The sequence below is a fragment of the Pristiophorus japonicus genome, chromosome 3 (genome assembly GCF_044704955.1).
Source record: "Pristiophorus japonicus isolate sPriJap1 chromosome 3, sPriJap1.hap1, whole genome shotgun sequence".
In the NCBI taxonomy this organism is placed as follows: Eukaryota; Metazoa; Chordata; class Chondrichthyes; family Pristiophoridae; genus Pristiophorus; species Pristiophorus japonicus.
Window position 1 is genome coordinate 97,607,932 of NC_091979.1, and position 23,179 is coordinate 97,631,110.

At 43.3% G+C, this 23,179-nt stretch overlaps 1 protein-coding gene across 3 annotated transcripts in view; it reads right to left on the reverse strand.

Moving 5' to 3' along the window:
- The window catches only part of LOC139259810 (polypeptide N-acetylgalactosaminyltransferase 5), a 46,879-nt gene extending 24,146 nt beyond the window's left edge, over window positions 1–22,733 (reverse strand). Inside the window, exons 1-4 of one of the 3 annotated variants that reach the window (XM_070875617.1) lie at window positions 22,701–22,733; window positions 14,837–14,944; window positions 9,272–9,438; window positions 209–328 (exon numbers count right to left, since the gene is read on the reverse strand). In XM_070875617.1, coding sequence (XP_070731718.1) covers window positions 209–328; window positions 9,272–9,438; window positions 14,837–14,871 — 322 coding nt within the window. In that variant the 5' untranslated portion in view covers window positions 14,872–14,944; window positions 22,701–22,733. Of the gene's footprint in view, window positions 1–208; window positions 329–9,271; window positions 9,439–14,836; window positions 14,945–20,691; window positions 22,604–22,700 lie in introns of those variants that run through there. The other 2 variants (XM_070875616.1, XM_070875615.1) reach the window with 2 other exon arrangements.
- Between the last annotated feature and the right edge of the window lie 446 nt (window positions 22,734–23,179).

Below are 23,179 nucleotides of genomic sequence, written 5' to 3' on the forward strand. Positions count from 1 at the left end.
CATCTTTCTTCAGGAGATTAATCAGCTGGATAGAATCCACAAAAGGACAAATAGTACTTTGCCAATGAAGGAAATTGGATTGATGGTCAAATTGCCTTTGATCATTCCACGCATTGTTGTATTTGTAGAATGGAATTCACCTCTATTTTCATGATGAACAAGACAAATCATAAAAATGAAACAAATGAGAAAAGTCATCACACCATACCTGTAGCAATAGTTGCACCTACAAGTCTGGCTCGGATTAAACCATGACGCTCCTGTAGATGAATAACATGAACTTTTGGGAACTGCGACATATATTTGTCTAAATTCTCTTTCAGGTATTCTATATAATAAGGAGAAAAGTAGAATGTGTTGGTTAAATAGATTTCTTCCAAGCAATAATTGGGTAATCTTTGCATATTTGGACACTTTCAAGAATGAAGCTCTGAATTCCAAAAAATCTACTTCGATTTACTTTCTTTCTTACTTCAGAAGCAAGCAGAATTAGTTATAAATACTCATCCTTAAGATGTAAACCAGTAATTTAACGAAGAAAAGAAAGTGATTAAACTGCCGCACTTTCTTCTCATCAACTGTCAACACCAGTGATTGAAGCCTTCAAAACAGATTTTTGAACGATAAGGGAGTCAACAATTATGGGGAGCAGGCAGGGTAATGAAGTTGAGTCCATGATCAGATCAGCCATGATCTTATTGAATGGCGGAGCAGGCTCGAGGGGCCAAATGGCCTGCTGCAGCTCCTATTTCTTGTTTTCATCCTCTAATATCATTAATTATTGCAATAGTCCCAAGTAACATTTTATTGCATTCTCCAGAGTTATTTTTATAATGTGATTCCATTATCTCCAATTAGTCCAGACTATCTGTAAAATTTTACAATTATAGTTGTATGGTTTTACCAGCTGTTTGAGGTCCTTGCATCCAGTTATGTTTTATTAGGTGATAGGTTTATATCCCCTTCACTAAACACTTTTGTGTTGCTTCCTCCTCCATGATTCTACCCAAAATGAGATCAGATAGCAATGGAGGATAGGGAAAATGTGTCAGTGAAGCCTACTGCTGCATCACCAGCCCCAACCGAGATTTTCCTTTCCCACCGCTGGATGCCCTTCTTGTCTCACTGCATGCAAATGGCGATGAGGTGAAGGAACTCCAGTTCCTGCTGGATTTTGCAGATGTTGCCCGTGTGGAGGATGGCAAAGTCTGCAGGTTGGATGAGCAAACTGACCACGGCATCGTGATACAAGAGGCTATTCAAGTGGGGTGAGCGAAAAGGAATGTTGTAGTGGTAGGGGACAGTATAGTCAGGAGAATAGATACTGATCACTGCAGCCGCGACCGGGAGTTTCGAATGCTGTGTTGCCTGCCCGGTGCCAGGGTTAAGGAAATCTCCTTGCAGCTGGAGAAGAATTTGAAGTGGGGAGAGGATCCAGTTGTCATGGTCCGTGTAGGAACCACGACATAAGCAGAACTAGGAATGAGGTTCTGCTGAGGGAGTTTGAGGAGCTAGGGTCCAAATAAAAACGCAGGACCAATTGTTACCTGAGCCACGCGCAAATTGGCATAGGGACAAGCAGATCAGAGAGTTAAATGCGTGGCTCAAAGAGTGGTGTGCGAGAAAGGGGTTTCGATTCATGGGGTACTGATACCAGTCCTGGGGAAAGAGGGAGCTGTTCTGGTGGGAGGGGGTCCACTTAAACCGGGCTGGGACCAGTGTCCTGGCGAATCGAATAACTCGGGCTGTAGATAGGGCTTTAAACTAAAAGAGGCAGGTGGTCAAAGGGGTCAGGTGAGAGGAAATTTTGAAATCTAAGAAGCAAAGTCAAGGCAATGGAGCAGTGTAGCGATTTGGGTAAAGAGAAGCAGAATGTGACAGGAAGGGCAAGTGAGTTTAATGGTAAAAAATTAAAATCAAAGGCTGTTTATCTGAATGTACGAAGCTTTTGTAACAAGATAGACGAATTAGCACTACAAATAGAGATAAATGGGTTTGATCTAATAGCCATTATGGAGACCAAGGTTGGGAACTAAATATCACAGGCTACTTGACATTTCGAAAAGACAGGCAGAATAGAAAAGCAGGAGGGGGGCTTGATAATTAAGGATGACATAAGGACAGTAGTGAGAAAGGATCTTGGCTCGGAAGATCAAGAATTAGAATCAGTATGGGTGGAGACAAGAAATAACAAGGGGCAGAAAACATTAATGGGAATAGTTTATAGCTTTATGGTTGGACAGTGTATTAATCAAGAATTAATAGGAACTTGTAACAAAGGCATTGCAATAATCGTGGGGGACTTTAATCTTCATATAGACTAGGAAAATCAAATTGGCAAAGATAGTCTGGAAGGCGAGTTCATGGAATGCATTCGAGACGGTTTCCTAGAACAATACATCGTGGAACCAACCAGGGAACAGGTTATTTTAGATCTTGTATTGTGTAATGAGACAGGGTTAATTAATAATCTCATAGTAAAGGATCCTCTGGGGAAGAGTGATCATAAATGATAGTTCATAAATCACACTGAGTTTGAGTGACAAAGTTAGGTCCGGAACTAGAGTCTTAAAATTAAATAAAGCCAATTACATAGGTATGAAGGGCGAGTTAGCTAAGGTAGAATAGGAAATTAGATTAAAGGTTTGACGGTAGATAAGCAGTGTCAAACATTTAAAGAAATATACCAAAATTCTCAACGAATATGCATTCCATTAAGAAATAAAATCTCCACGGGAAAAGTGATCCATCCGTGGCTATCAAAAGAAGTTAAGAATAGCATTAGATTAAAAGAGGCTTTGTGGCCCCTATTTTCCACAATAAAGATTTCTGGCACCCACGTACGTTAACATAAGTCTCCCCCCCCCCCCCCCCCCGTTTTCGCCATAAATAACGGCACTTTCCACAAACTAAAAGTTATTTTTAGCGCTGCACTGCCGGAGTTCATTTCGGGGGGGCGGAGCTTATAGTGTGCGCCGAAAAATCATTGCGCATGCGCTATAAAAAAAAAGGAAAATTACTCACTGTGCATGCACTGTAAAAAAAAAAAAAATAGGACTGCTCTGCTTCGTCAGTGAGAACCCATTGGCAGCAGAGGTGGATTTGCAGATAGAAAAAACAGCTTCAAACAAAAGATGGATGCAAGGGAAGGGGACAGTGAAGGCGAAAGAGGCGGAGATGGAGAATGGGAAGCTGTAAGGGCCAAGAGATTTCTCGCAGAAGAAACAGAGCCCCTGGTATAGACATAATTTGAAGATGATGAAATGTGCTTGCAAACAAAGGGAGAATGGGCCAAAAGAAACTTAAACCCTCTGTACTCGCAAAAGTTTGGGACCAAGTTGCAGTCGAGCTGCACTGTCCATTACCCCGAGAAGCGGCACGCAGCTCAAAAAGATCAACAGAGAAAGGTCAAAAACTGGAGGAGGTCCGGCAAGTAGGTTGCAACTAACAGCTGTGGAACAGAGGAGATCTGATATGATTAAATCTCACTGGAGAAGATCAACCACCAACGTGGAAGCTGGACTCAGTTTACCAAGAGAGAGTAAGCCCTGCAAATTGCACAGTCTGGGTTGGCTAAATGTTAAGTACTGCGTGTGCTGGCTACGCTTCCGCTTCCTCCCCTGCTGCTAACCAAGCATCCCTGTTATGCTTTGCAGATGCTGCGCATCAGAAAGAGACAGAAGATGCACCTGAAGTAGAACAAAAGCATGATCAGGAAGCCATCAGTCCAGATATTCTACATCAGGAGAATGAAAGGCAGCAGAAAGACTCCGATACTGAGATGGTTACACTGGAATTGGAGACGGTGAACCCCTCGAGGATTCCAAGCCCTTTCCTGAGCGAATCAACCGACGCGACATTTCAAGGTGTACCGTTTGAGGCTGCGGGTCCCAGTGTGTCGCAGCAAGCCACACCTGCGAGACGGCAGAGGAGGGTGGGAGGGAGAGCTGAATCTGAAACACAGAACGCAGGGAACACAGGACAGCTCGTGGGGATAGCATCCAGCTAACAAGATCGCTCCTCGAAACCTTGGGTGGGGGGAGGATAGAATTAGCAGGACTGACACATGAAGTAGCAACACTAGCTGGAGGAATGGGTGAGGTGAGGGTAGAAATTGCGAGACTGTCATTACAGGTGGCAACACTGTTGGGACATATGAGGGAGGGGATGTCAGAGGTAGTAGCAGCAATAAGGGGGCACACCCAGGCTGTCATTGCTGCCACTAACATTCTAACCCCAAGACCAAAAAGTCAGAGGTTGATCCACAGGCTGAAGAAGATTCCAAAGAGGAACCCAGGACTTCCACAATGACGTCTGATAGCTCTGTCCCTGTCGCAACCCACCAACAACAAATGCACCTTCGGAAAGAAAACAGGAAAAAACCTTGGGGTCAGGGGGCAAAGAAGCAGAAGTCTGCAACAACGGGCACGGATAGGGGTGAAGGCAGCAACAGGGGTAGGAGTGGCGGACAGCGCTAAGGGGGAGGAGAGATGGCTTGTTTGTTTGTTTCTTCATTGAAAAGTTTGATACAAAATTTATTAAACTTAAAGTTAAAAGTTAAGTTAAGCCAAGTACAACTGTACTGTACAAATGTTTAATAAACATATTTATTTTTTATATTTAACCAGCATCCTGTAAATTTTTATTTAAGCCAGCACGAGAAAATCTTTCTAGATTATGTCAGATGCGACAGGCCAAATGGTTTCCTTCTGTGTTGTAACCAAACTGGGTGAAGGTCAGAAAACTATTTCATTAACTTGAAACTACAAGCACTAATGTTACACCTTCATGTAAAAATTTTAATAAAGGCATTAAAATATATAAAAGTTAATCGAGTGAATGCTGTTAACTTTATTATAAAATATGTAGTTTAAAAAAAGTAAGTTAAAATGAAACGGGCAGGTTCGATAAACTGTGATCCTTTCCAATGTGCCTGGAGTTTGTTGTAGTCTTGTGTGGAGGACCTTAGGCCAGGAATTGCAGCGGGCCGGGTGCGTGGAGGACCTTCGGCCAGGGATGGCAGCGGGTTGGGTCGGGTGCGTGGAAAAGGCTCTTCTGGATGTTGCAATGTGCCTGGACTTTGGTCTTCAATGGAAAAGGTTCTTATGGAAATTTCTTTTGCAATGTGCCTGGAGTTTGTTCTTCGATGGAAAAGGCTCTTCTGTAAGTTTCTTTTTGCCTGATTTATTTTTACCTGGAGTTTGTTGTTTAGCTTGGCATGGAGGACCTTTGGCCAGGGATAAAAGCGGGCCAGCGCCGATTTCATTAACTTAAAGTAGGCTTTTTTAAAAAAGGTCTTTGTGCGCTGTTTAAAAAAAAAATCGTTGATGGGGAAAATGGCCGAAATGGCCAGAAACGGCGCGGAGTCACTTTTCTACCTAGACCAGCGCCACAATGTTGAGCCTCAGCTGGAGTAGTGTGTTCAATTCTGAGCACCACACTTTGGGAAGGATGTATAGGCCTTGGAGAGGTACAGAAGAGATTTACTAGAATGGTACCAGGGATGAGGGACTTCAGTAATGTGGAGAGATTGGAAAAGCTGGGGCTGTTCTCTTTAGAGCAGAGAAGGTTAAGAGGAGATTTGATCGAAGTGTTCAAAATCACGAACGGTTTTGAGAGAGTAAATAAGGAGAAATGGTTTCCAGTGGCATAAGGGTTGGTAACCAGAGGGCACAGATTTAAGGTGACTGACAAAAGAACCAGGGGTGATATGAGGAAACATTTTGTAAGTTGTTGTGATTTGTAATGAACTGCTTGAAAGGGTGAGGAAAGAAGATTCATTAGTAACTTTCAAAAGGGAACTGGATAAATACTTGAAAGGAAAACATTTACAGGACTACAGGGAAAGAGCAGGTTGAGTGAGACTAATTGGATAGCTCTACCAAAGAGCTGGCACTGGCATGATCGGCTGAATGGCCTCTTTCTGTGCTGTATCATTCTATGATTCTATTTTAAGCTCCTTAACCAATACCTACAGAACTCTGGAATGGAATATGCTTGAAAGGATTGAATTACAAAACCTGAATAACATTAGGAAAACAATGCCAGTTTTACTAGCAGTCCTTAAATATTTAGAATGCATTGTGACATTTGCATTTGTCTGTCAGTGACCCACAAGAGAGAGATTACCAATAAAACATGAACAATTGCCTCATTTTGGGGACAGGCACTACAACCCATCAGCCACTTACAGGCACTGAACTGATATTTTATTCTGTTCATTGCAGTTTCAAATTGCTGACTCACTTTTTGTCTTGCAGTAGAGAGTAGATAAAAAGCTTTGAGAAGAGGTCATAGATGTCTCAGATGACAGCTCCAAGTGATAAAGGGTAGACAGCCTACACAACTGAAGCAAAGAGCCAGAGTCTACAGGGAAGCACACATCTTCAAATAAAGTTCAACATTGAGAAGAGCTCTATTTTATTCTTTCCCTCCCCCCAGTATCTTGATGTGTGCATTCACGAGCTCTCTGAACAGCCAGTGTTGTCTAACCCTTATCTCTTAAGAATGAAGTGAAAACTTTTATTTTCCATGAAGGTGACTTTTTTTTCTAAAGCTGTATTTTTCTTTTGGCCCCATAAGAATAAAGAAGAAATAAAAAGCTTACTTAAGAGAATTTACTACTTCTAACAAAAAATGTCGATGTTTCTGGTCTTTAAAGAGTAGTTTTTCCAATACAAAATAAATCAGGGAAACACTCTTGGTCAATAAGGAGATTCAACTGGATCTGAATGGTTTTGAAAGTGTTGCATTACACCATGAGTCACATTTGAGAAGTTAGCATATAAGATGTAGTTTAAGACATTCCAAATCGAAGCATTTGCTGCTACAACAACAACAACTTGTATTTATATAGAACCTCTAACAAAATAGAACATCCAAAGGCGTTTCACAGGAGCGTTATCAAACAAAATTTGACACAGAGTCACAGAAGGAGATACAAGAACATAAAGAACATAAGAAATAGGAGCAGGAGTAGGCCATTTGGCCCCTCAAGCCTGATCCGCCATTTAATAAGATCATGGCTAATCTGATCTTGGGCTCAGCTCCACTTCCCTGCCCGCTCCCCATAATCCTTCACTCCCTTATCGTTCAAAAATCTGTCTATCTCCACCTTAAATATATTCATGACCCAGCCTCCACAGTTCTCTGGTGCACAGAATTCCACAGATTTACAACCCTCTGACAGAAGAAATTCCTCCTCATCTCAGTTCCAAATGGGCGACTGTTTATTCTTAAACTATGCCCCCTAGCTCTAGATTCCGCCACGATTGGAAACATCCTCCCTGGATTTACCTTGTTGAGCCCCCTCGGGATCTTAGATGTTTCAATAAGATCACCTCTCATTCTTCCAAACTCCAATGAGTATAGACCCAATCTGCTCAACCTTTCTTCATAAGTTGAGCCCTTCATCTCAGAAATCAACCTAGTGAACCTTCTCTGAATTGCCCCCAATGCAAGTATATTCCTCCTTAAATAAGACGACCAAAACTGTACGCAGTACTTTAGGTGTGGTCTCACCAATACCCTTTGCAATTGTTGCAGGACTTCCCTGCTTTTATACTCTATTCCCCTTGCAATAAAGGCCAACATTCCATTTGCTTTCCTGATTACCTGCTGTACCTGTAACTAACTTTTTGTGTTTCATGCACAAGTACCCCCAGGTCCCTCTGTACTTCAGCATTTTGTAATCTCTCTCCATTTAAATAATAATTTACTTTTTTATTTTTCCTGCCAAAGTGGATAACCTCACACTTTCCCACATTATACTCCATCTGCCAAATGTTTGCCCACTCACTTAGCCTGTCTATATCCCTTTGCAGATTATTTGTGTCCCCCTCACAACTTGCTTTTCCACCCATCTTTGTATCATCAGCAAACTTGGCTACATTACACTCAGTCCCTTCATCCAAGTCCCTGTTACCCCAGTACTGGTGTCAGTGCGCAAGGAGTCGAAACCCATTTCTCCCACACCAATCTTCGAGCCACGCGTTTCATCTCTCTGATCTTATTTACCCTATGCCAATTTGCTCGTGGCTCAGGTAGTAATCCAGAAATTATTACCTTTGTGGTTCTGCTTTTTAATTTAACCCCTAGCTGCTTATATCTCTTTAGCAGAACCTCTTTCTTTGTTCCACCTATGTCATTGGCTATTCTAACACACTCCTGGCTGGCCTTCCACATTCTACCCTACATAAACTAGAGGTGGTCCAAAACTCGGCTGCCCGTGTCCTAACTCGTTCCAGGTCCCGCTCACCCATCATCCTGTGCTCGCTGACCTACATTGGCTGCCGGTTAAGCAATGCCTCGATTTCAAAGTTCTCATCCTTGTTTTCAAATCCCTCTATGACCTCGCCCCTCCCTATCTCTGTAATTTCTTTCAGCCCCAAACCCCCCCACCCCCGCCTCACCCCACCCCCCCAAAAAATATCTACGCTCCTCTAATTCTGTCCTCTTGAGCATCCTTGATTATAATGGCTCAACCACTGGTGGCCGTGTCTTCTGTTGCCTAGGTCCTAAGCTCTCGAATTCCTTGCCGAAATCTCTCTGCCTCGCTTTCCTCCTTCAAGATGCTCCTTAAAACCTACCTCTTTGACCTGCCCTAATTTCTCCTTGTGTGGCTTGGTGTCAAATTTTGTCTCATTATACTCTTGTGCAGCACCTGGGAACGTTTCACTACGTTAAAAGCGCTATATAAATACAAGCTGTTGTTATAAAGTTGCAAAGTAAATGCTGAGGAATCTGATTTTACACAATATTATTTTGGTAGCATGCCTAACTGGATGACTTAAACTCAAATAGGATAACTAAAGACATTTGCTGGACATTTCCTTGAGCAATTTCTCGATTGGCCATCAGAACTTCAGACGGAGATTGGAGGAAACCCCAAATAAAACACAAACGGTGTATCTGCCGAAGAAATGGTGGCTGATCAGGAAAACCGCCTGGGAAATTCTTGCCGAACAAATTTGGAGAGAATAGAATTAGTTAAGCTTAATTATAATTCAAGTGTATATAACATAGTGCTTGTTCTGTAGTTAAATAGGAAATAGAAGCTGTCCAGGTGGCCTTAGCTGTAGTGGTCAAATAGAAATTCTTACAATTCAGAGACTGACAATACAATTACAATCATAAATAGAACAATGTTTCTTTCAGGTTGCAGAACAAAACAGATTATTTCCCTTTCAATCTCATTTAAATATAATGATATACAGGAGTCCTCTAAGGAATATATGGTTCAGTGACACTGACAGAACTAGTCCTTTCTTACCTTTGGTGCTAAAGTCATCCACAAGGATAACTTCTTTAATGAGATGAGCAGGTGATCTGTTAAAGATGCTGTGAACTGACCTCAGAAGTGTCGACCATACTTCGTCTACGAAGCACAAGATGATGCTGGTTGTTGGAAGGTTGTTGTGAACGATCTGGTCAAGACACCTGAAACAAACACATCCGCAGGGGGTATAAAGCTTAAACAGTCACGAATCATGGCATGTACAATGCTGTTTAGATGTAAATGCATCCGACCCATTCCGGATTCCTCTCTACATCCATCAACTACCTTCAAATTAGAGAAAACTGAACCCGTTTCTTACAAGAAGTAGGTACCCTGTAATATAAATCAGAATGAATGTAATCTCCTGAACTGGTATCAATCACCTAAAGGGGTCGGTGATCAATTTTCCAGATATTTTCCCCTAATTGGTCTGAGTTTTTAATCTGTTTTTTTGGTCTCTGCCAGCAGATTACATGGCTCCAGACATGTAGGAGTGTCTGTAGAGTGATGCATAGGACATTATAATTATATGGGAGAGGCAAGATGGACCAGCGTGTCTTTGCTGTGCGTCATTTATGTATGTTCGTAAAGTCACACCCTCAATGTATACAATTGCATTACAATGCAATAGTTGAATCATTAAATCTTCATTTCATCCACACCCTTCAATGGAACAATGAAAACCTTGTATCATTCAATTTTTCAGATGGAGTTTTTTCTTGTCTGTTACAAGTTTAACCATCTGCTACAATAATTTCCATCTTTCTTCCCCTTTCATCGATTTACCTGTGCCACATAATTGCCTTAGATCTCAAATGTGACTCCTACACCTCCTCATTGTTAAAACTGCTTCCACAAAGCCTTCTCTTTTATGCCAAGCACATTTCTTCCTCTCAACAATGTTTAACTCTCCATAAAGTCCATCTGTCGAAGACTAAGACTGCTCCCGTATCTGAAGTTGTTCTAAAGCCTCTCTTGTACTTCCAAATAGAATAAAAGAAAAAAGCTCATCCTCTCCCACCACAACTACAACTTCTCTTTCTTCTTTACATTTTTCCTTCCTGTCTCTCTCTATTTTAACAATATTAATAAGGTCATTATTAAGCTCAAAGGTCAATGCATTCTCTAACTCTAATTCATTCCTTCCCAGAACTTCAAACCTATGGTACTCCTATGGAATATCCCTCAAAATGCTAGCTCCTGTCATCCATTATAAAGTAATAATACATTTCAAAGGGAATACTTTCTCGTAACTCAGAACAGCAATCAATTGTTGTGGAGAACTACCTACAGCTTTATGTCTTTTAGTCAGTTGTCCTACTATTGGTTACGGTCTGAAATTGCAGAGACATTTAGGAGTTCGCTACATGATTGAGTTCATATTTTCCCTTTCACCTGAATGCAGAAATCCTTTTACAGGCAAACTCTTCTCTGTTAAACCACTGGTAACAACTTGAAGTTTCTTAATTCAAAATGTTCTCTTAATTCAAAATGTTGATGGTCAGTTTTCTTCTGTATTTTAAAGAGCAAGCAGTGACACATGATCGGTGAATGACAGGCCAAGAATGGACTGTAATTAGCTCTCCAAAGCAGAGTGACCACTCCAAGTCAGAACCATAATTTTCTTTTCCATGGGTGGAGGGGGAAACATAGAAACATAGAAACATAGAAAATAGGTGCAGGAGTAGGCCATTCAGCCCTTCTAGCCTGCACCGCCATTCAATGAGTTCATGGCTGAACATGGCTGAAAGCAAGGAGCTCAGACACAGTTATTTTGCCTCTGGGACTCAGATTTGTATCCAGCACAACAACTAGCATTTATCAGAGGCGGTCCCACGAACGAGGATGACTTGCTTCCACAAGAGTTCACGGATGTTTCAATCCTGAACTCCATTTGAGGGGGTGGAAGATGCCTGTGCGTGGATTTTTTTTAACATGTGGTGACCGTTGCACATCAGCCACCACACGGGCTCGACAGACCCTTTATCCAGTGGCAAGGGTTGAACCAGGACGACTGGAGACCTGCTCTGCTACACGGACCAAGTGCGCACACATATCGCAGTGTGGGCAGGCCCGGGCTGCCCCATGGCTCTCAGCTCTTCTGGATCCCGCACCCTCATTCACCGCACCTTCGCCCACTATGTTCCAGAGCCCGGTGCTCCAGTTCTATTTCTAGCCCCAACCTGCGGTGGTGTTCTCACACAGGTCGGAGCGGCCCACTATGTTCCAGGGCCCGGTGCTCCAGCTCTATTTATAGCCCCAACCTGCGGTGGTGTTCTCGCACAGGTCAGGACGGCTCACGATGTATAGCGTCTTTAACGTAGTAATAAGTCGCAAGTACTGCAGGTATGAAGGATGGTTTCTTCTGGCTATTGGGAATCTACATGAAATGAGTTTGGACAATTTTAACCCAGCTCCTAGTTTATGTCGGCCCACAGTGAAAAACTACCTGTAATTCTGTACTGCTTTGAATTGGCAATTTCACCAAGAATGTTTTTTTTTTATTATATCGTACAAAGATTAGAGTATGAACACTTAATGGGATTATATGCAATTTATTTGCTACATTAATGAAAGGGTTAACCTGTTTTGTTTTAGTTCTCACCTCCATTAAAATAAAAGACAAGGAAGTGGTATATAAACTTACTCTGATCAGTATAATTTCAAGGTCAACCAAACTGGTGTGCAATATCAAAAAATGATCTGGTACACTGTGGCTTGGAATTAAGATACGTTGCTGGGGGAAAAGTATTGTGGGCTTTTTCTTTGCTCACAACCCATGCCGCAACTAACCATAGAGTACTTGATAATGCCACTGGCTGCTGTACCCATTTTATTTCCAAATCTTGGCAGCCCTCCCTAGATGAGTGCATAAATTGAGATAGGAGAAACTAGGTTTTGCAGGAGTGCGGCGTGTATTAAGTATTTTAGTCAGGCGGTTCCCTTTAAGTTAAGTGCTAAAGATACAGCATGAGCCAACATTCATATAAAACATGATCAGCAAATCTTGTAAACTATTAGCTCAATTACAACAAAGCATGTTCCCTCAGGTATGAAGAAGTTCAGTTGTGCCAGAATATACCATCTGATACTCCCTTAACGTCATTCAGAGAGATTTAGGTGTCTTAGTGCAGGAAACACAGCAAGCTAGCATGTAGGTACAGCAAACAATTAGGAAAGTAAATGGCATGTTGTGCTTTCCATAAAAATATAAGAATTAGGAACAGGAGTGGGCCATCTAGCCCCTCGAGCCTGCTCCACCATTCAACAAGATCATGGCTGATCTGGCAGTGGACTCAGCTCCACTTACCTGCCCACTCCCCGTAACCCTTAATTCCCTTATTGGTTAAAAATCTATCTGTGATTTGAATACATTCAATGAGCTAGCCTCAACTGCTTCCTTGGGCAGAGAATTCCACAGATTCACAACCCTCTGGGAGAAGAAATTACTTCTCAACTCGGTTTTAAATTGGCTCCCCCGTATTTTGAGGTTGTGCCCCCCTAGTTCTAGACTCCCCGACCAGTGGAAACAACCTCTCTGCCTCTAACTTGTCTATCCCTTTCATTATTTTAAATGTTTCTATAAGATCACCCCTCATCCTTCTGAACTCCAACGAGTAAAGAACCAGTCTACTCAATTTATCATCATAAGGTAACCCCCTCATCTCCGGAATCAGCCTAGTGAATCGTCTCTGTAGCCCCTCCAAAGCTAGTACATCCTTCCTTAAGTAAGGTGACCAAAACTGCACGCAGTACTCCAGGTGCGGCCTCACCAATACCCTATACAGTTGCAGCAGGACCTCCCTGCTTTTGTACTCCATCCCTCTCGCAATGAAGGCCAACATTCCATTCGCCTTCCTGATTACCTGCTGCACCTGCAAACTAACTTTTTGGGATTCATGCACAAGGACTGCTCCTGGGCACGGCCAAGGGTGCCATCAGCCGGTCCAGGCAGCGGGCGGTCGAGGGGGTCGTTCAACCTGACTGCCTGCCTCTCTTCCGCTCTTACATCCGGTCCAGGGTGTCCTTGGAGATGGAGCACGCGGTGTCCACCGGTACGCTCGCGGCCTTCCGCGAGAGGTGGGCACCGGAGGGACTGGAGTGCATCATCACGCCCGGCAACCAAATTTTAATTTGATTTTACGTTTTAAAGTTAATTTGTTTTAATTGACGGTGCTTTTAGTGTCCCCTTCCCTTTTATAGGGGGCACTGGGGAAAAATTGTGATTTTAGTGCCCAAAAAAAAACCAAAAAAAGAAAAACACAAAAAAAAAGGGGGGAAAAAAAGGGCCTTGTAAATGTCTGGAGTGTCACCCAGGTCGGGTGGCACTCTTTAATGTTTTATGTTTTCGCAGGTAAACTCAAAAGAGTTTCATGCACAAGGACCCCCAGGTCCCTCTGCACCGCAGCATGTTGTAATTTCTCCCCATTCAAATAATATTCCCTTTTACTGTTTTTTTTCCCCCCAAGGTGGATGACCTCACATTTTCCGACATTGTATTCCATTTGCCAAACCTTAGCCCATTCGCTTAACCGATCTAAATCTCTTTGCAGCCTCTCTGTGTCCTCTATGCAACCCGCTTTCCCACTATTGCAAGGGGATTGGAGTACAAGAGTAAGGAAATCTTACTACAATTGTACAGGGCTTTGGTGCGACCACACCTAGAATAGCGTGCGCAGTTTTGGTCTCCTTATCTGAGGAAGGACATACATGCCTTGGAGGCGGTGCAATGAAGGATCACTAAATCGATCCCTGGGATGAGAGGGTTGTCCTATGAGGAGAGATTGAATAGATTGGGCCTATACTCTCTGGAGTTTAGAAGAATGAGAAGTGATCTAATTGAAACAAGATTCTGAGGGATATTGACAGGATAGATGCGGAGAGGTTTTTTGCACTGACTGGGGAGTCTAGAACTAGGGGGTATAGTCTCAGGATAAAGGGTTGGTCATTTAAGATTGAGATGAGGAGGAATTTATTCACTCGGAGGGTTTTGAATCTTTAGAATTTTCTGCCCCAAAGGGCTATAAATGCTGAGTCGTTGAGTATATTCAAGGCTGAGATAGATAGATTTTTGGACTCTAGGGGAACCAAGAGATATGGGGATCGAGCGGAAAAATGGAATTGAGGTGGAAGACCAGCCAGCCATGATCTTACTGAATGGCTTGAAGGGCTGTGTGGCCTACTCTGCTCATAATTCTTATGTTCTTATCATGAAGTAGAATTTTACCCACTAGGAAAGCACTTTTTTTCCAGGTGTATAACAAGTTCCAAAGTCCATCTCCTGACCAATTTTGAATGTGTTGTGATAGAAAGCAGTAAGCAGTCTCAATGTATTGACATTTTTTTCAGTAATGCTAAACAATTTTCTCCAGTACCAAGAGGAAACAAAATGTGTTTGTTTGTAAAGTTAAACACTTGTTTCACCTACCTACAGATCAGAATTTGAGTAATGTTGCATATAATCATTACAATGTACCCTGGAACTAAACACCAAATGCACTCTTGCTCATATTTTTAAGCTAGACAGGTTACTGTGAGGTGATTATTTAGAGAACTTACTCTTTTAGAAGAAAACTAGAGTGCTCCCAGATCATGATTAGCTTCTCCTTAACAATGCTTAGTTTTTTCTTTCTACTTTTTCTGTAAGTCTTTTCTCACATGTCTGTACTGTATGAAAAATACAAAAGGATGGAAATGATTACCCAAAACCCAACACACACGAGATATAACTATTGTAGGCTATAACAAACTACCCTAATGATGCTCTTTAGAGGCATTTACACTGAAAAGAGTTAGGTTTCTTTTCTTCTTTACTGATCATTAACAAATCAAGAGCAATGTTGGCATTTGGGTCTAAGTCAGCTGACAAGTTCACTGAAATGATAATCAAACCAGACGCATAAATGCCCACATTATACACAAATATATGCATTTCCCATTTCCTCCCCCTTGGGGCATTTCACGCAATACAATTACGCAACCTCCCTACCATTTTCTCATTTCTTGGGACAAAAGCTAGCAACTTTAAAAAAAAAATACTGTTTAATGGCAGATCCAAGCAAGAACACAATAAAGCAGAGTCAAAAGGTAACAAGTGACTGCTGTGAGTTTTTGCAAAGACCGAGTAAAGCCAGTACGTGAAAAAGCTCGCAGGTGTACAGCATACATCTTTGGACTGCTTGGGGTAGATTGTGGATATGCGAGGGCAGTACCAGCTAGCTTGTGTTTGAAATCCAACATGAAAATATAGGAAGTGTTGGAAAGAGGGCAAGGCTGTGAGGAGCAGAGAAATGGAGAATGTAAGTTGCAAATACAGACAAGTCCAGGAAGGTAGAAAAGAGAGAATTGTTATTGAAGGGAGAAATGGAATTTCAGAGGAGTAAGATAGAGAAAATCTCTCTTCTTGATACAGAGGAAGCTTAACCCGGGGTAGGGAGCAAGCAGGACCCTAAGCTGGAGAATAGTACCACAGTAGTAACTTTTATTAATGCAATTCAAAACCTTTCATAGTCTTAAAGACCTCTATCATGTCACCCCTCAGACTTATCTTTTCCAGAAAAACAGGCCCCAGTCTGTTCAATCTTTCCCGATAGGTAGAACCTCTCAATTCTATTCTTTTTATAATATGGAGACCGGAACTGTTCACCGTACACCCAGTGTGGTCTAATCAAGGTTCTATACAAGTTTAACATCACTTCTCTGCTTTTCAATTCTAACCCTCTAGCAATGAACCCCAGTGCTTTGCTTGCATTTTTAAATAAAATGGCCTTATTAACCTGCTTCACTACTTTGTGATTTGTTTATCTGTACATACTACCTGATCCCTCTGTTCCTCTACCCCATTTAGACACTTATATTCCAAGGAGTCTTCTCCCTGTGGCCGAGAAGCTCCTCCTGGAGTCGGTGCAGATTTCGTCCACCAAGGGGCACCACGGACATGATTTTTGTAGCGCGGCAGCTGCAGGAAAAATGCAGCGAACAGCGCCAGCCCTTATACAAGGCCTTGGTCGACCATACAAAGGCCTTTGACATTGTCAACCGCGAGAGCCCATGGAACGTCCTCCTCCATTTCGGATGCCCCCAAAAGTCACCATCCTGCGCCTGCTCCACGATGACATGCAGGCTGTGATCCTTACCAAAGGACCCATGGCCCAATCCACATCCGGACCGGGGTCAAACAGGGCTGCGTCATCACCCCAACCTTCTTCTCAATCTTCCTCGCTGCCATACTCCACCTCAGAGTCAACAAGCTTCCCGCTATAGAACCAGTGGGAACCTGTTCAACCTTCGTCGTCTCCAGGCCAGGTCCAAGACCACCCCAACCTCTGTCGTCGAACTACAGTAATGCGGAACTGCGCACATACAGAGGTCGAACTCCAGGACATAGTCGATGTATTTACTGAGGCGTACGAAAGCATTGGCCTTACGCTAAACATCTGTAAGACAAAGGTCCTCCGCCAGCCTGTCCTCGCCGCACAGCACTGCCCCAGAGTCATCAAGATCCACGACGCAGCCCTGGACAACGTGGACCATTTCCCTTATCTCGGAGCCTCTTATCAACAAGAGCAGACACTGACGACGAGATTCAACACTGCCTCCAGTGCTTCAGTGCCGCCTTCGGCCGCCTGAGGAAAAGAGTGTTTGAAGACTAGGCCCTCAAAACTGCCACCAAGTTCATGGTCTACAGGACTGTAGTAATACCCGCCCCTCCTGTATGACTCAGAGACATGGACATTTTCAGTAGACACCTCAAATCGCTGGACAAATACAACCAACGATGTCTCCGCAAGATCTTATAAATCCCCTGGGAGGACAGACGCACCAATATTAGCGTCCTCAACCAGGCCAATCCCCAGCATTGAAGCGATGACCACACTTGATCAGCTCCGCTGGGCAGGCCACATCGTTCGCATGCCTGACACAAGACTCCCAAAGCAAGCATTCTACTCGGAACTCCTTCACGGCAAATGAGCCAAAGGTGGGCAGAGGAAACGTTTCAAGGACACCCTCAAAGCTTCCCTGATAAAGTGCAACATCCCCACTGACACATGGAGTCCCTCGCCAAAGATCGTCCGAAGTGAAGGAAGTGCATCCAGGAGGGCGCTGAGCACCTCGAGTCTCATTGCCGAGAGCATGCAGAAATCAAGTGCAGGCAGCGGAAAGAGCGTGCGGCAAACCTGTCCCACCCACCCTTTCCCTCAATGACTATCTGTCCCACCTGTGACAGGGACTGTGGTTCTCGTACAGCCACCTAAGGACTCATTTTTAGAGTGGAAGCAAGTCTTCCTCGATTCCGAGGCGCTGCCTATGATGATGATCATGATTCCAAGAAGTATGTGGACTCTTTATTCTTCCTATCAAAATGTACTACCTCACACTTTTCTATGTTGAAGTTAATTTGCCAATTACATGCCCATTCTGCAAGTTTATTAATGTCTTCCTGTATTCTGTCGCAGTCCTGCTCTGTATTAATTACAACCCTCAATTTGGTATTATCGACAAATTTTGAAATTGTACTTCCGATTCCCAAGTCCAAATTGTTTTTGTAAATGGTGAACAACAATGGTCCCAGCATCGATCCATGTGGTACACCACTTTCCACCTTTTGCCTCATATCAGTCCAGCCATCCCTGAAATCAGTCTGGTGAACCTTCGCTGCACTCCCTCAATAGCAAGAACATCATTCCTCAGATTAGGAGACCAAAACTGTACACAATATTCCAGGTGAGGCCTCACTAAGGCCCTGTACAACTGCAGTAAGACCTCCGTGCTCCTATACTCAAATCCCCTAGCTATGAAGGCCAACATACCATTTTTCTTCTTCACCGCCTGCTGTACCTACATGCCCACTTTCAGTGACTGATGAACCATGACACCCAGGTCTCATTGCATCTCCCCTTTTCCTAACCTGCCGCCATCCAGATAATATTCTGCCTTCGTGTTTCTGCCCCCAAAATGAATAACCTCACATCTATCCACACCATACTGCATCTGCCATACACTTGCCCACCCACCCAAGTCACCCCGCAGCCTCTCAGCGTTCTGACATGTTCTGACCTTAGTCATGAGCCGATTCCCCACCAGAGGAAATAGTTTCTCTCTATCTGCCCTATCAAATCCATTAATCATCTTAAACACCTCAATTAGACTACCCCTTAATCTTCTATATTCAAGGGAATGCAAGTCTAATCTATGTAACCTGACCTCATACCCTTTTAGCCTGGGTATCATTCTGTTAATCTGTGCTGCATCCCCTCCAAAGCAATATGTTTTTCCTGAGGTGCGGTGCCACAAGTGCATTTCTTTCAGTCACACTGGGTAACAATGGGCCAAAATGTGCTGTCAAAATAATGTTGAGGTTAATTGTGCTTGCCGTTATTAATGCACAAATGGTACAGCAACTTCAGGCAAGGGGTGGTATACAGCTAAATTCAAATATCCAAAAGTTGCTGTCTGAGTTGCGCCGCTCCAGCGTTACCTTCGCAAAAACAGCACCTCTCTATCTAGCTCACCATTGAAATGCAATGAATGGTGTTAAGTTGCTGTATTTACTTGGTAGATATGAACTAAACTTGCCACAGAAAGTTAAGTCTTGTCCATTTCAGTCTAATTACCATTTTAACGTGATAAAAGTGTTAATTACTGCAAAATTATTAGAAATGTGGCGTCCCATGGTTTTGGGTTTTAATTGTTTTTGGAGATTTTAAAAATGTAATAAAAAAATTTACATTTTTAAAATCTCCAAAAACAATTAAAACCCGAAACCATAGGACTCCACACTTGTAATGGTTCATTTTCAGTGCCAGAGAGATTGTTTTGCAGTAATTAAAACATTTTATTTTTCCTTTCTATCTCCTTTTCTCTTTCTCTTAACCCAATTTTTCTTTCCCTCTCTATTTCCCTTTCTGTACCTGATTTGACATTGAATTCACCCACTCTAATTTTCACTCCCTTCTCAATCCTTGTGCGTTAATTTCACAATCCTTCAATTAGATTGGTTAAGGAGATACACAGTTGCTTGACCTGTTCTCAGGTCCCAGATGCCCTATTTCCCTCACTGCACTGTTATTAGCTTGCACTTTCAGCAACTTGCCACGCAAAAAATTAAAAGACCTAACCGTGCAATGTCAAGTTTAACAAATGGCAGATGCCGTTAGATGACCTGCTAAGCAAATTATGGCCCATTATGCCCATCCACATACTGCATACTAATAGACTATGCCAGGAGCTGTGTGTACCCAGCCTAATCATGAAGCCCACTACTACATTACATCAGATGTGCTGAGTGGACTGACCTATTTTTACATTATATTTTACATGTGATGAATACAGTTATCCTAGGCACAATAGATATTAGTATATGTTTTCAGTAATTATCTCATCAGGATAGAAAATTTCATTTTTAAAGAAAAATCTGTGCTCATATGAAAATTGTGCTCTTTTTGATAACACTCTTCTGCTTAGAATTGAACCGGAGTAGTTCAGGCCCATACAAGCAAAAGGTACTGTCTGCACTGAATGGGACTGTTACCACCGGTACAGCTGTGAAACTTTGATCCAATTCAGTGATCTATATTCCAGTCATAAAACTGGGTTAGTCCCACCTGTAGAATACAAAACATATTTAATGTATACCCATGCTGCTGTTTAGATATAAATTAATGATATGCCGTGGTTCTGCAGAAATTGGTATAAAAACTAACAAAGGAAGCTAGTTTTGAGTTACAGATGCATTAAAATAAAAATAGTAATGGCCCAGGCAATATCTAAATGTGGGAGAGATTCCTTCCCACTTTTAAGCAGGATATTCTAACCTACTTCTGACTCTACTATCTGTTGGTTTTCTATGTACCTTATTCTATTTCCACAATATTTTATACATGTAGCAAGGATATAGATTCAATGATGTCAGAAATGTATATTTTGGGAGTGTAAACCAAACTGGAATATCTGAAATGGTAATATTAAGAGCTTACTGTAAATTTCAATTATTGCTTTCAATAGTAAAATAATTACTATATATTGCAGCAGATTGAAATGCTTTTATTATCTGAATTCCTCCACACCACCTCAAACAGATTTGAGTTTGCATGCAGAAATGTTCGAACAAAAATTGTCACAGGGGCTATACAAATCTTTCTCAGGAAAAAATATTTTATATTTGCACGAACAGATCAGTCTAAATCTAGAATGATTTAAGAGTTTAGATAGTTATAGTTACAGCAACTGGATTCTAGAAATAAAGGAATAAGTAACAAACTAATGTGTGTAATCACTACAGATTATGAACTACATACTTACCAGAATATATTGTCATTATTGTCTAAATTATCACAGAAACAATTGAGATTAGATATTTAGAAAAGTATACACAAGAGTAAATTGCAGTACTTTTCTACTAATGGCAATCTCACCCTTCAGGTCTGGTATCCGGGACAGCCCTGTCCAGTGGGATCAGGTTACTGAGATACACGTTGAAATGTCCCTCATTCCACCTTTCCTTTGCTAGTTTTTCCTGTTCCTTTGGCACAACTGCTCGCTGCCCAAATTGACCGATGGCTTTAGGGTCACGGGGGGATATAGTCCTGTCAACCCACAAAACTTTGTGTACTCCTACAATAGAATCTAAATTCATCACTGTATGTTTTAAAATATTGCCACCTATCTGCAGATCATTTGTTTCATTGATTTTAGACGTTAATTTCATTCCAATATCTGTTGAAAAATCTCTTTTCTCAATGGCGTGTGTCTTGTTTTTACCTTCCAAGTGGTTTATTGCGATTTTGTTCGTTTCGAGGTCAATCCGTGTGTTTGTGACATTGGTTAGACCACTTAGCACCGGCTTTTTAAGTTGGGATTGTTTTAGTAGAACAGCCTTTGTGTCAGTAATATTGACAAGTTCACGTTTTGTTCCATTCCAAACTTTAGCACCTCTCGATGTTTTGTTATCGGATTGTTTTAGTGTATTATTGATCAGTACAGCGTCGATTGCCTTGACAGAGGCATTAACCTTCGGCCCTTCCTCCAGCGCCGCCTCTTCAGAGGGTGCTGTGGTTTTGGTTAGTCGGGGAACCTCCCCATCCCTTCGCTGTTTCGCGGTGCCGGGCTCTGCCGTGTGGTCGGTGCCCGCCCCTTCCACGCCGGGCACCCAATTTTCTTTCGCCGACTTGTGCTGCGATAGCTCGGCCCCGACCGTCGCCTGTGCTTTCACTCCGGTGACGGGTTGCCGGTGTTGGTGCGGAGGTTTGGGCCCGTCAACCTGGGGCATCCCCTCCTTCCCCGGGCCCGGCTGCAAGGCGGGGCGAGAAGCCGTGACCTCCTGCCCAGCCCGGGGCCGCCATGCGGCGGTGGTCCGGTCAGCGGCTTTACCGGCGGCCGGAGGGTGGCCGCGGTCCCTAGAGGTCGGCTGGTGTTTGAGGTGTTTGTTCCAGATTGTTCCAGGCGGCGGGAGGCTCCTGCGCGCTCCCACAGCGGCTCTCCACAACTTTCCACCAGCCCCCCTCTCCCCGCCGCCGGGGTCTCTCAAGGCGGGCTGGTTTCCATGGAGAGCCCCCTTCTCCTCCCCGCCGCCGGGGTCTCTCCTCAAGGCGGGCTGGTTTCCATGGAGAGCCCCCTTCTCCTCCCCGCCGCCGGGGTCTCTCCTCAAGGCGGGTTGGTTTCCATGGAGAGCCCCCTTCTCCTCCCCGCCGCCGGGGTCTCTCCTCAAGGCGGGCTGGTTTCCATGGAGAGCCCCCTTCTCCTCCCCGCCGCCGGGGTCTCTCCTCAAGGCGGGTTGGTTTCCATGGAGAGCCCCCTTCTCCTCCCCGCCGCCGGGGTCTCTCCTCAAGGCGGGCTGGTTTCCATGGAGAGCCCCCCTCTCCCCGCCGTCAGGGTCTCTCAAGGCGGGCTGGTTTCCATGGAGAGCCCCCCTCTCCCCGCCGCCGGCCCTTTTCCTGAACATCTGGTGCAGCTCCTGGTCCTGCAACACCTTGGCCCTCAGCCGCTCCAGCCGCTCCAACTCCTCTTTGGAAAGTTTGCTGTTGATCTCCGTGAAGGAAAACCTCAGCGCGGCCATGTCAAAGATCAGCCAGATAATCGAGGCGGCAAAAATGATCCCGAGGACTCTGCCGCTGCCTCGAAACAATTTCCTCATTTTACTTTATTTATTTTTTGTTTCTTTTGCCTTAACTTTAATTGGGCTGGTCACTCGGCCCGCGCCTGTTGCGCTCGCTGCTCACTCTCTCTCTCTCCCCGAGCTTCCACGGATCCAGGGAAGTTGTTTAGATGCCCCTCTTCCTCACACACAGCGCCTGCCTGCGTGGCATTCCTACAATTGCACTGGAGACTTCCCAGAAGCGATCCAGCTGTGCAGCGCAGTGATAGTTTGCAAAAGTGTGCAATTGCCACGGGCGACCTAATATATTCAAATCGAACAAATATTTACCATAGGACGCTGAGAAACTCCTTTCACAACCACTTCAATGTAAAAGCGGATGCTCAAACCCGCACAAACACTTTCTCCTTTTAAGGTGCGCCACGTGTCAAAGGTAACATTGATTCCGTGTTGGGAGTTCAGACCGATCATTAATAAAAGTCACAGAGCTGCATAATCTATCCAAACTTTGTGCTTGATCGGAGTGAATGTATTCGTTCACTGGTTACTCAGTTTAAACTTTGGCTGTATATTTATAGTCAATGATTATTTGAAACGCCAGTCTAATGAAGAGAAATGCAAAACGGCTTAATAAAACGTGTTATTGTTTAGTTTGAGCTCAACAATTTCTAAAACCTATGGTTTATAACTACTGTCTTCTCAAAAGTTTCAAAAAAACTTTTAGTGAATTAAGAACCAGAAGATATGTTTTTTTAAAGACGTGCGATACTAGTCTGGGGAAGGAAAACAACTATTTCAGACATCTAGTG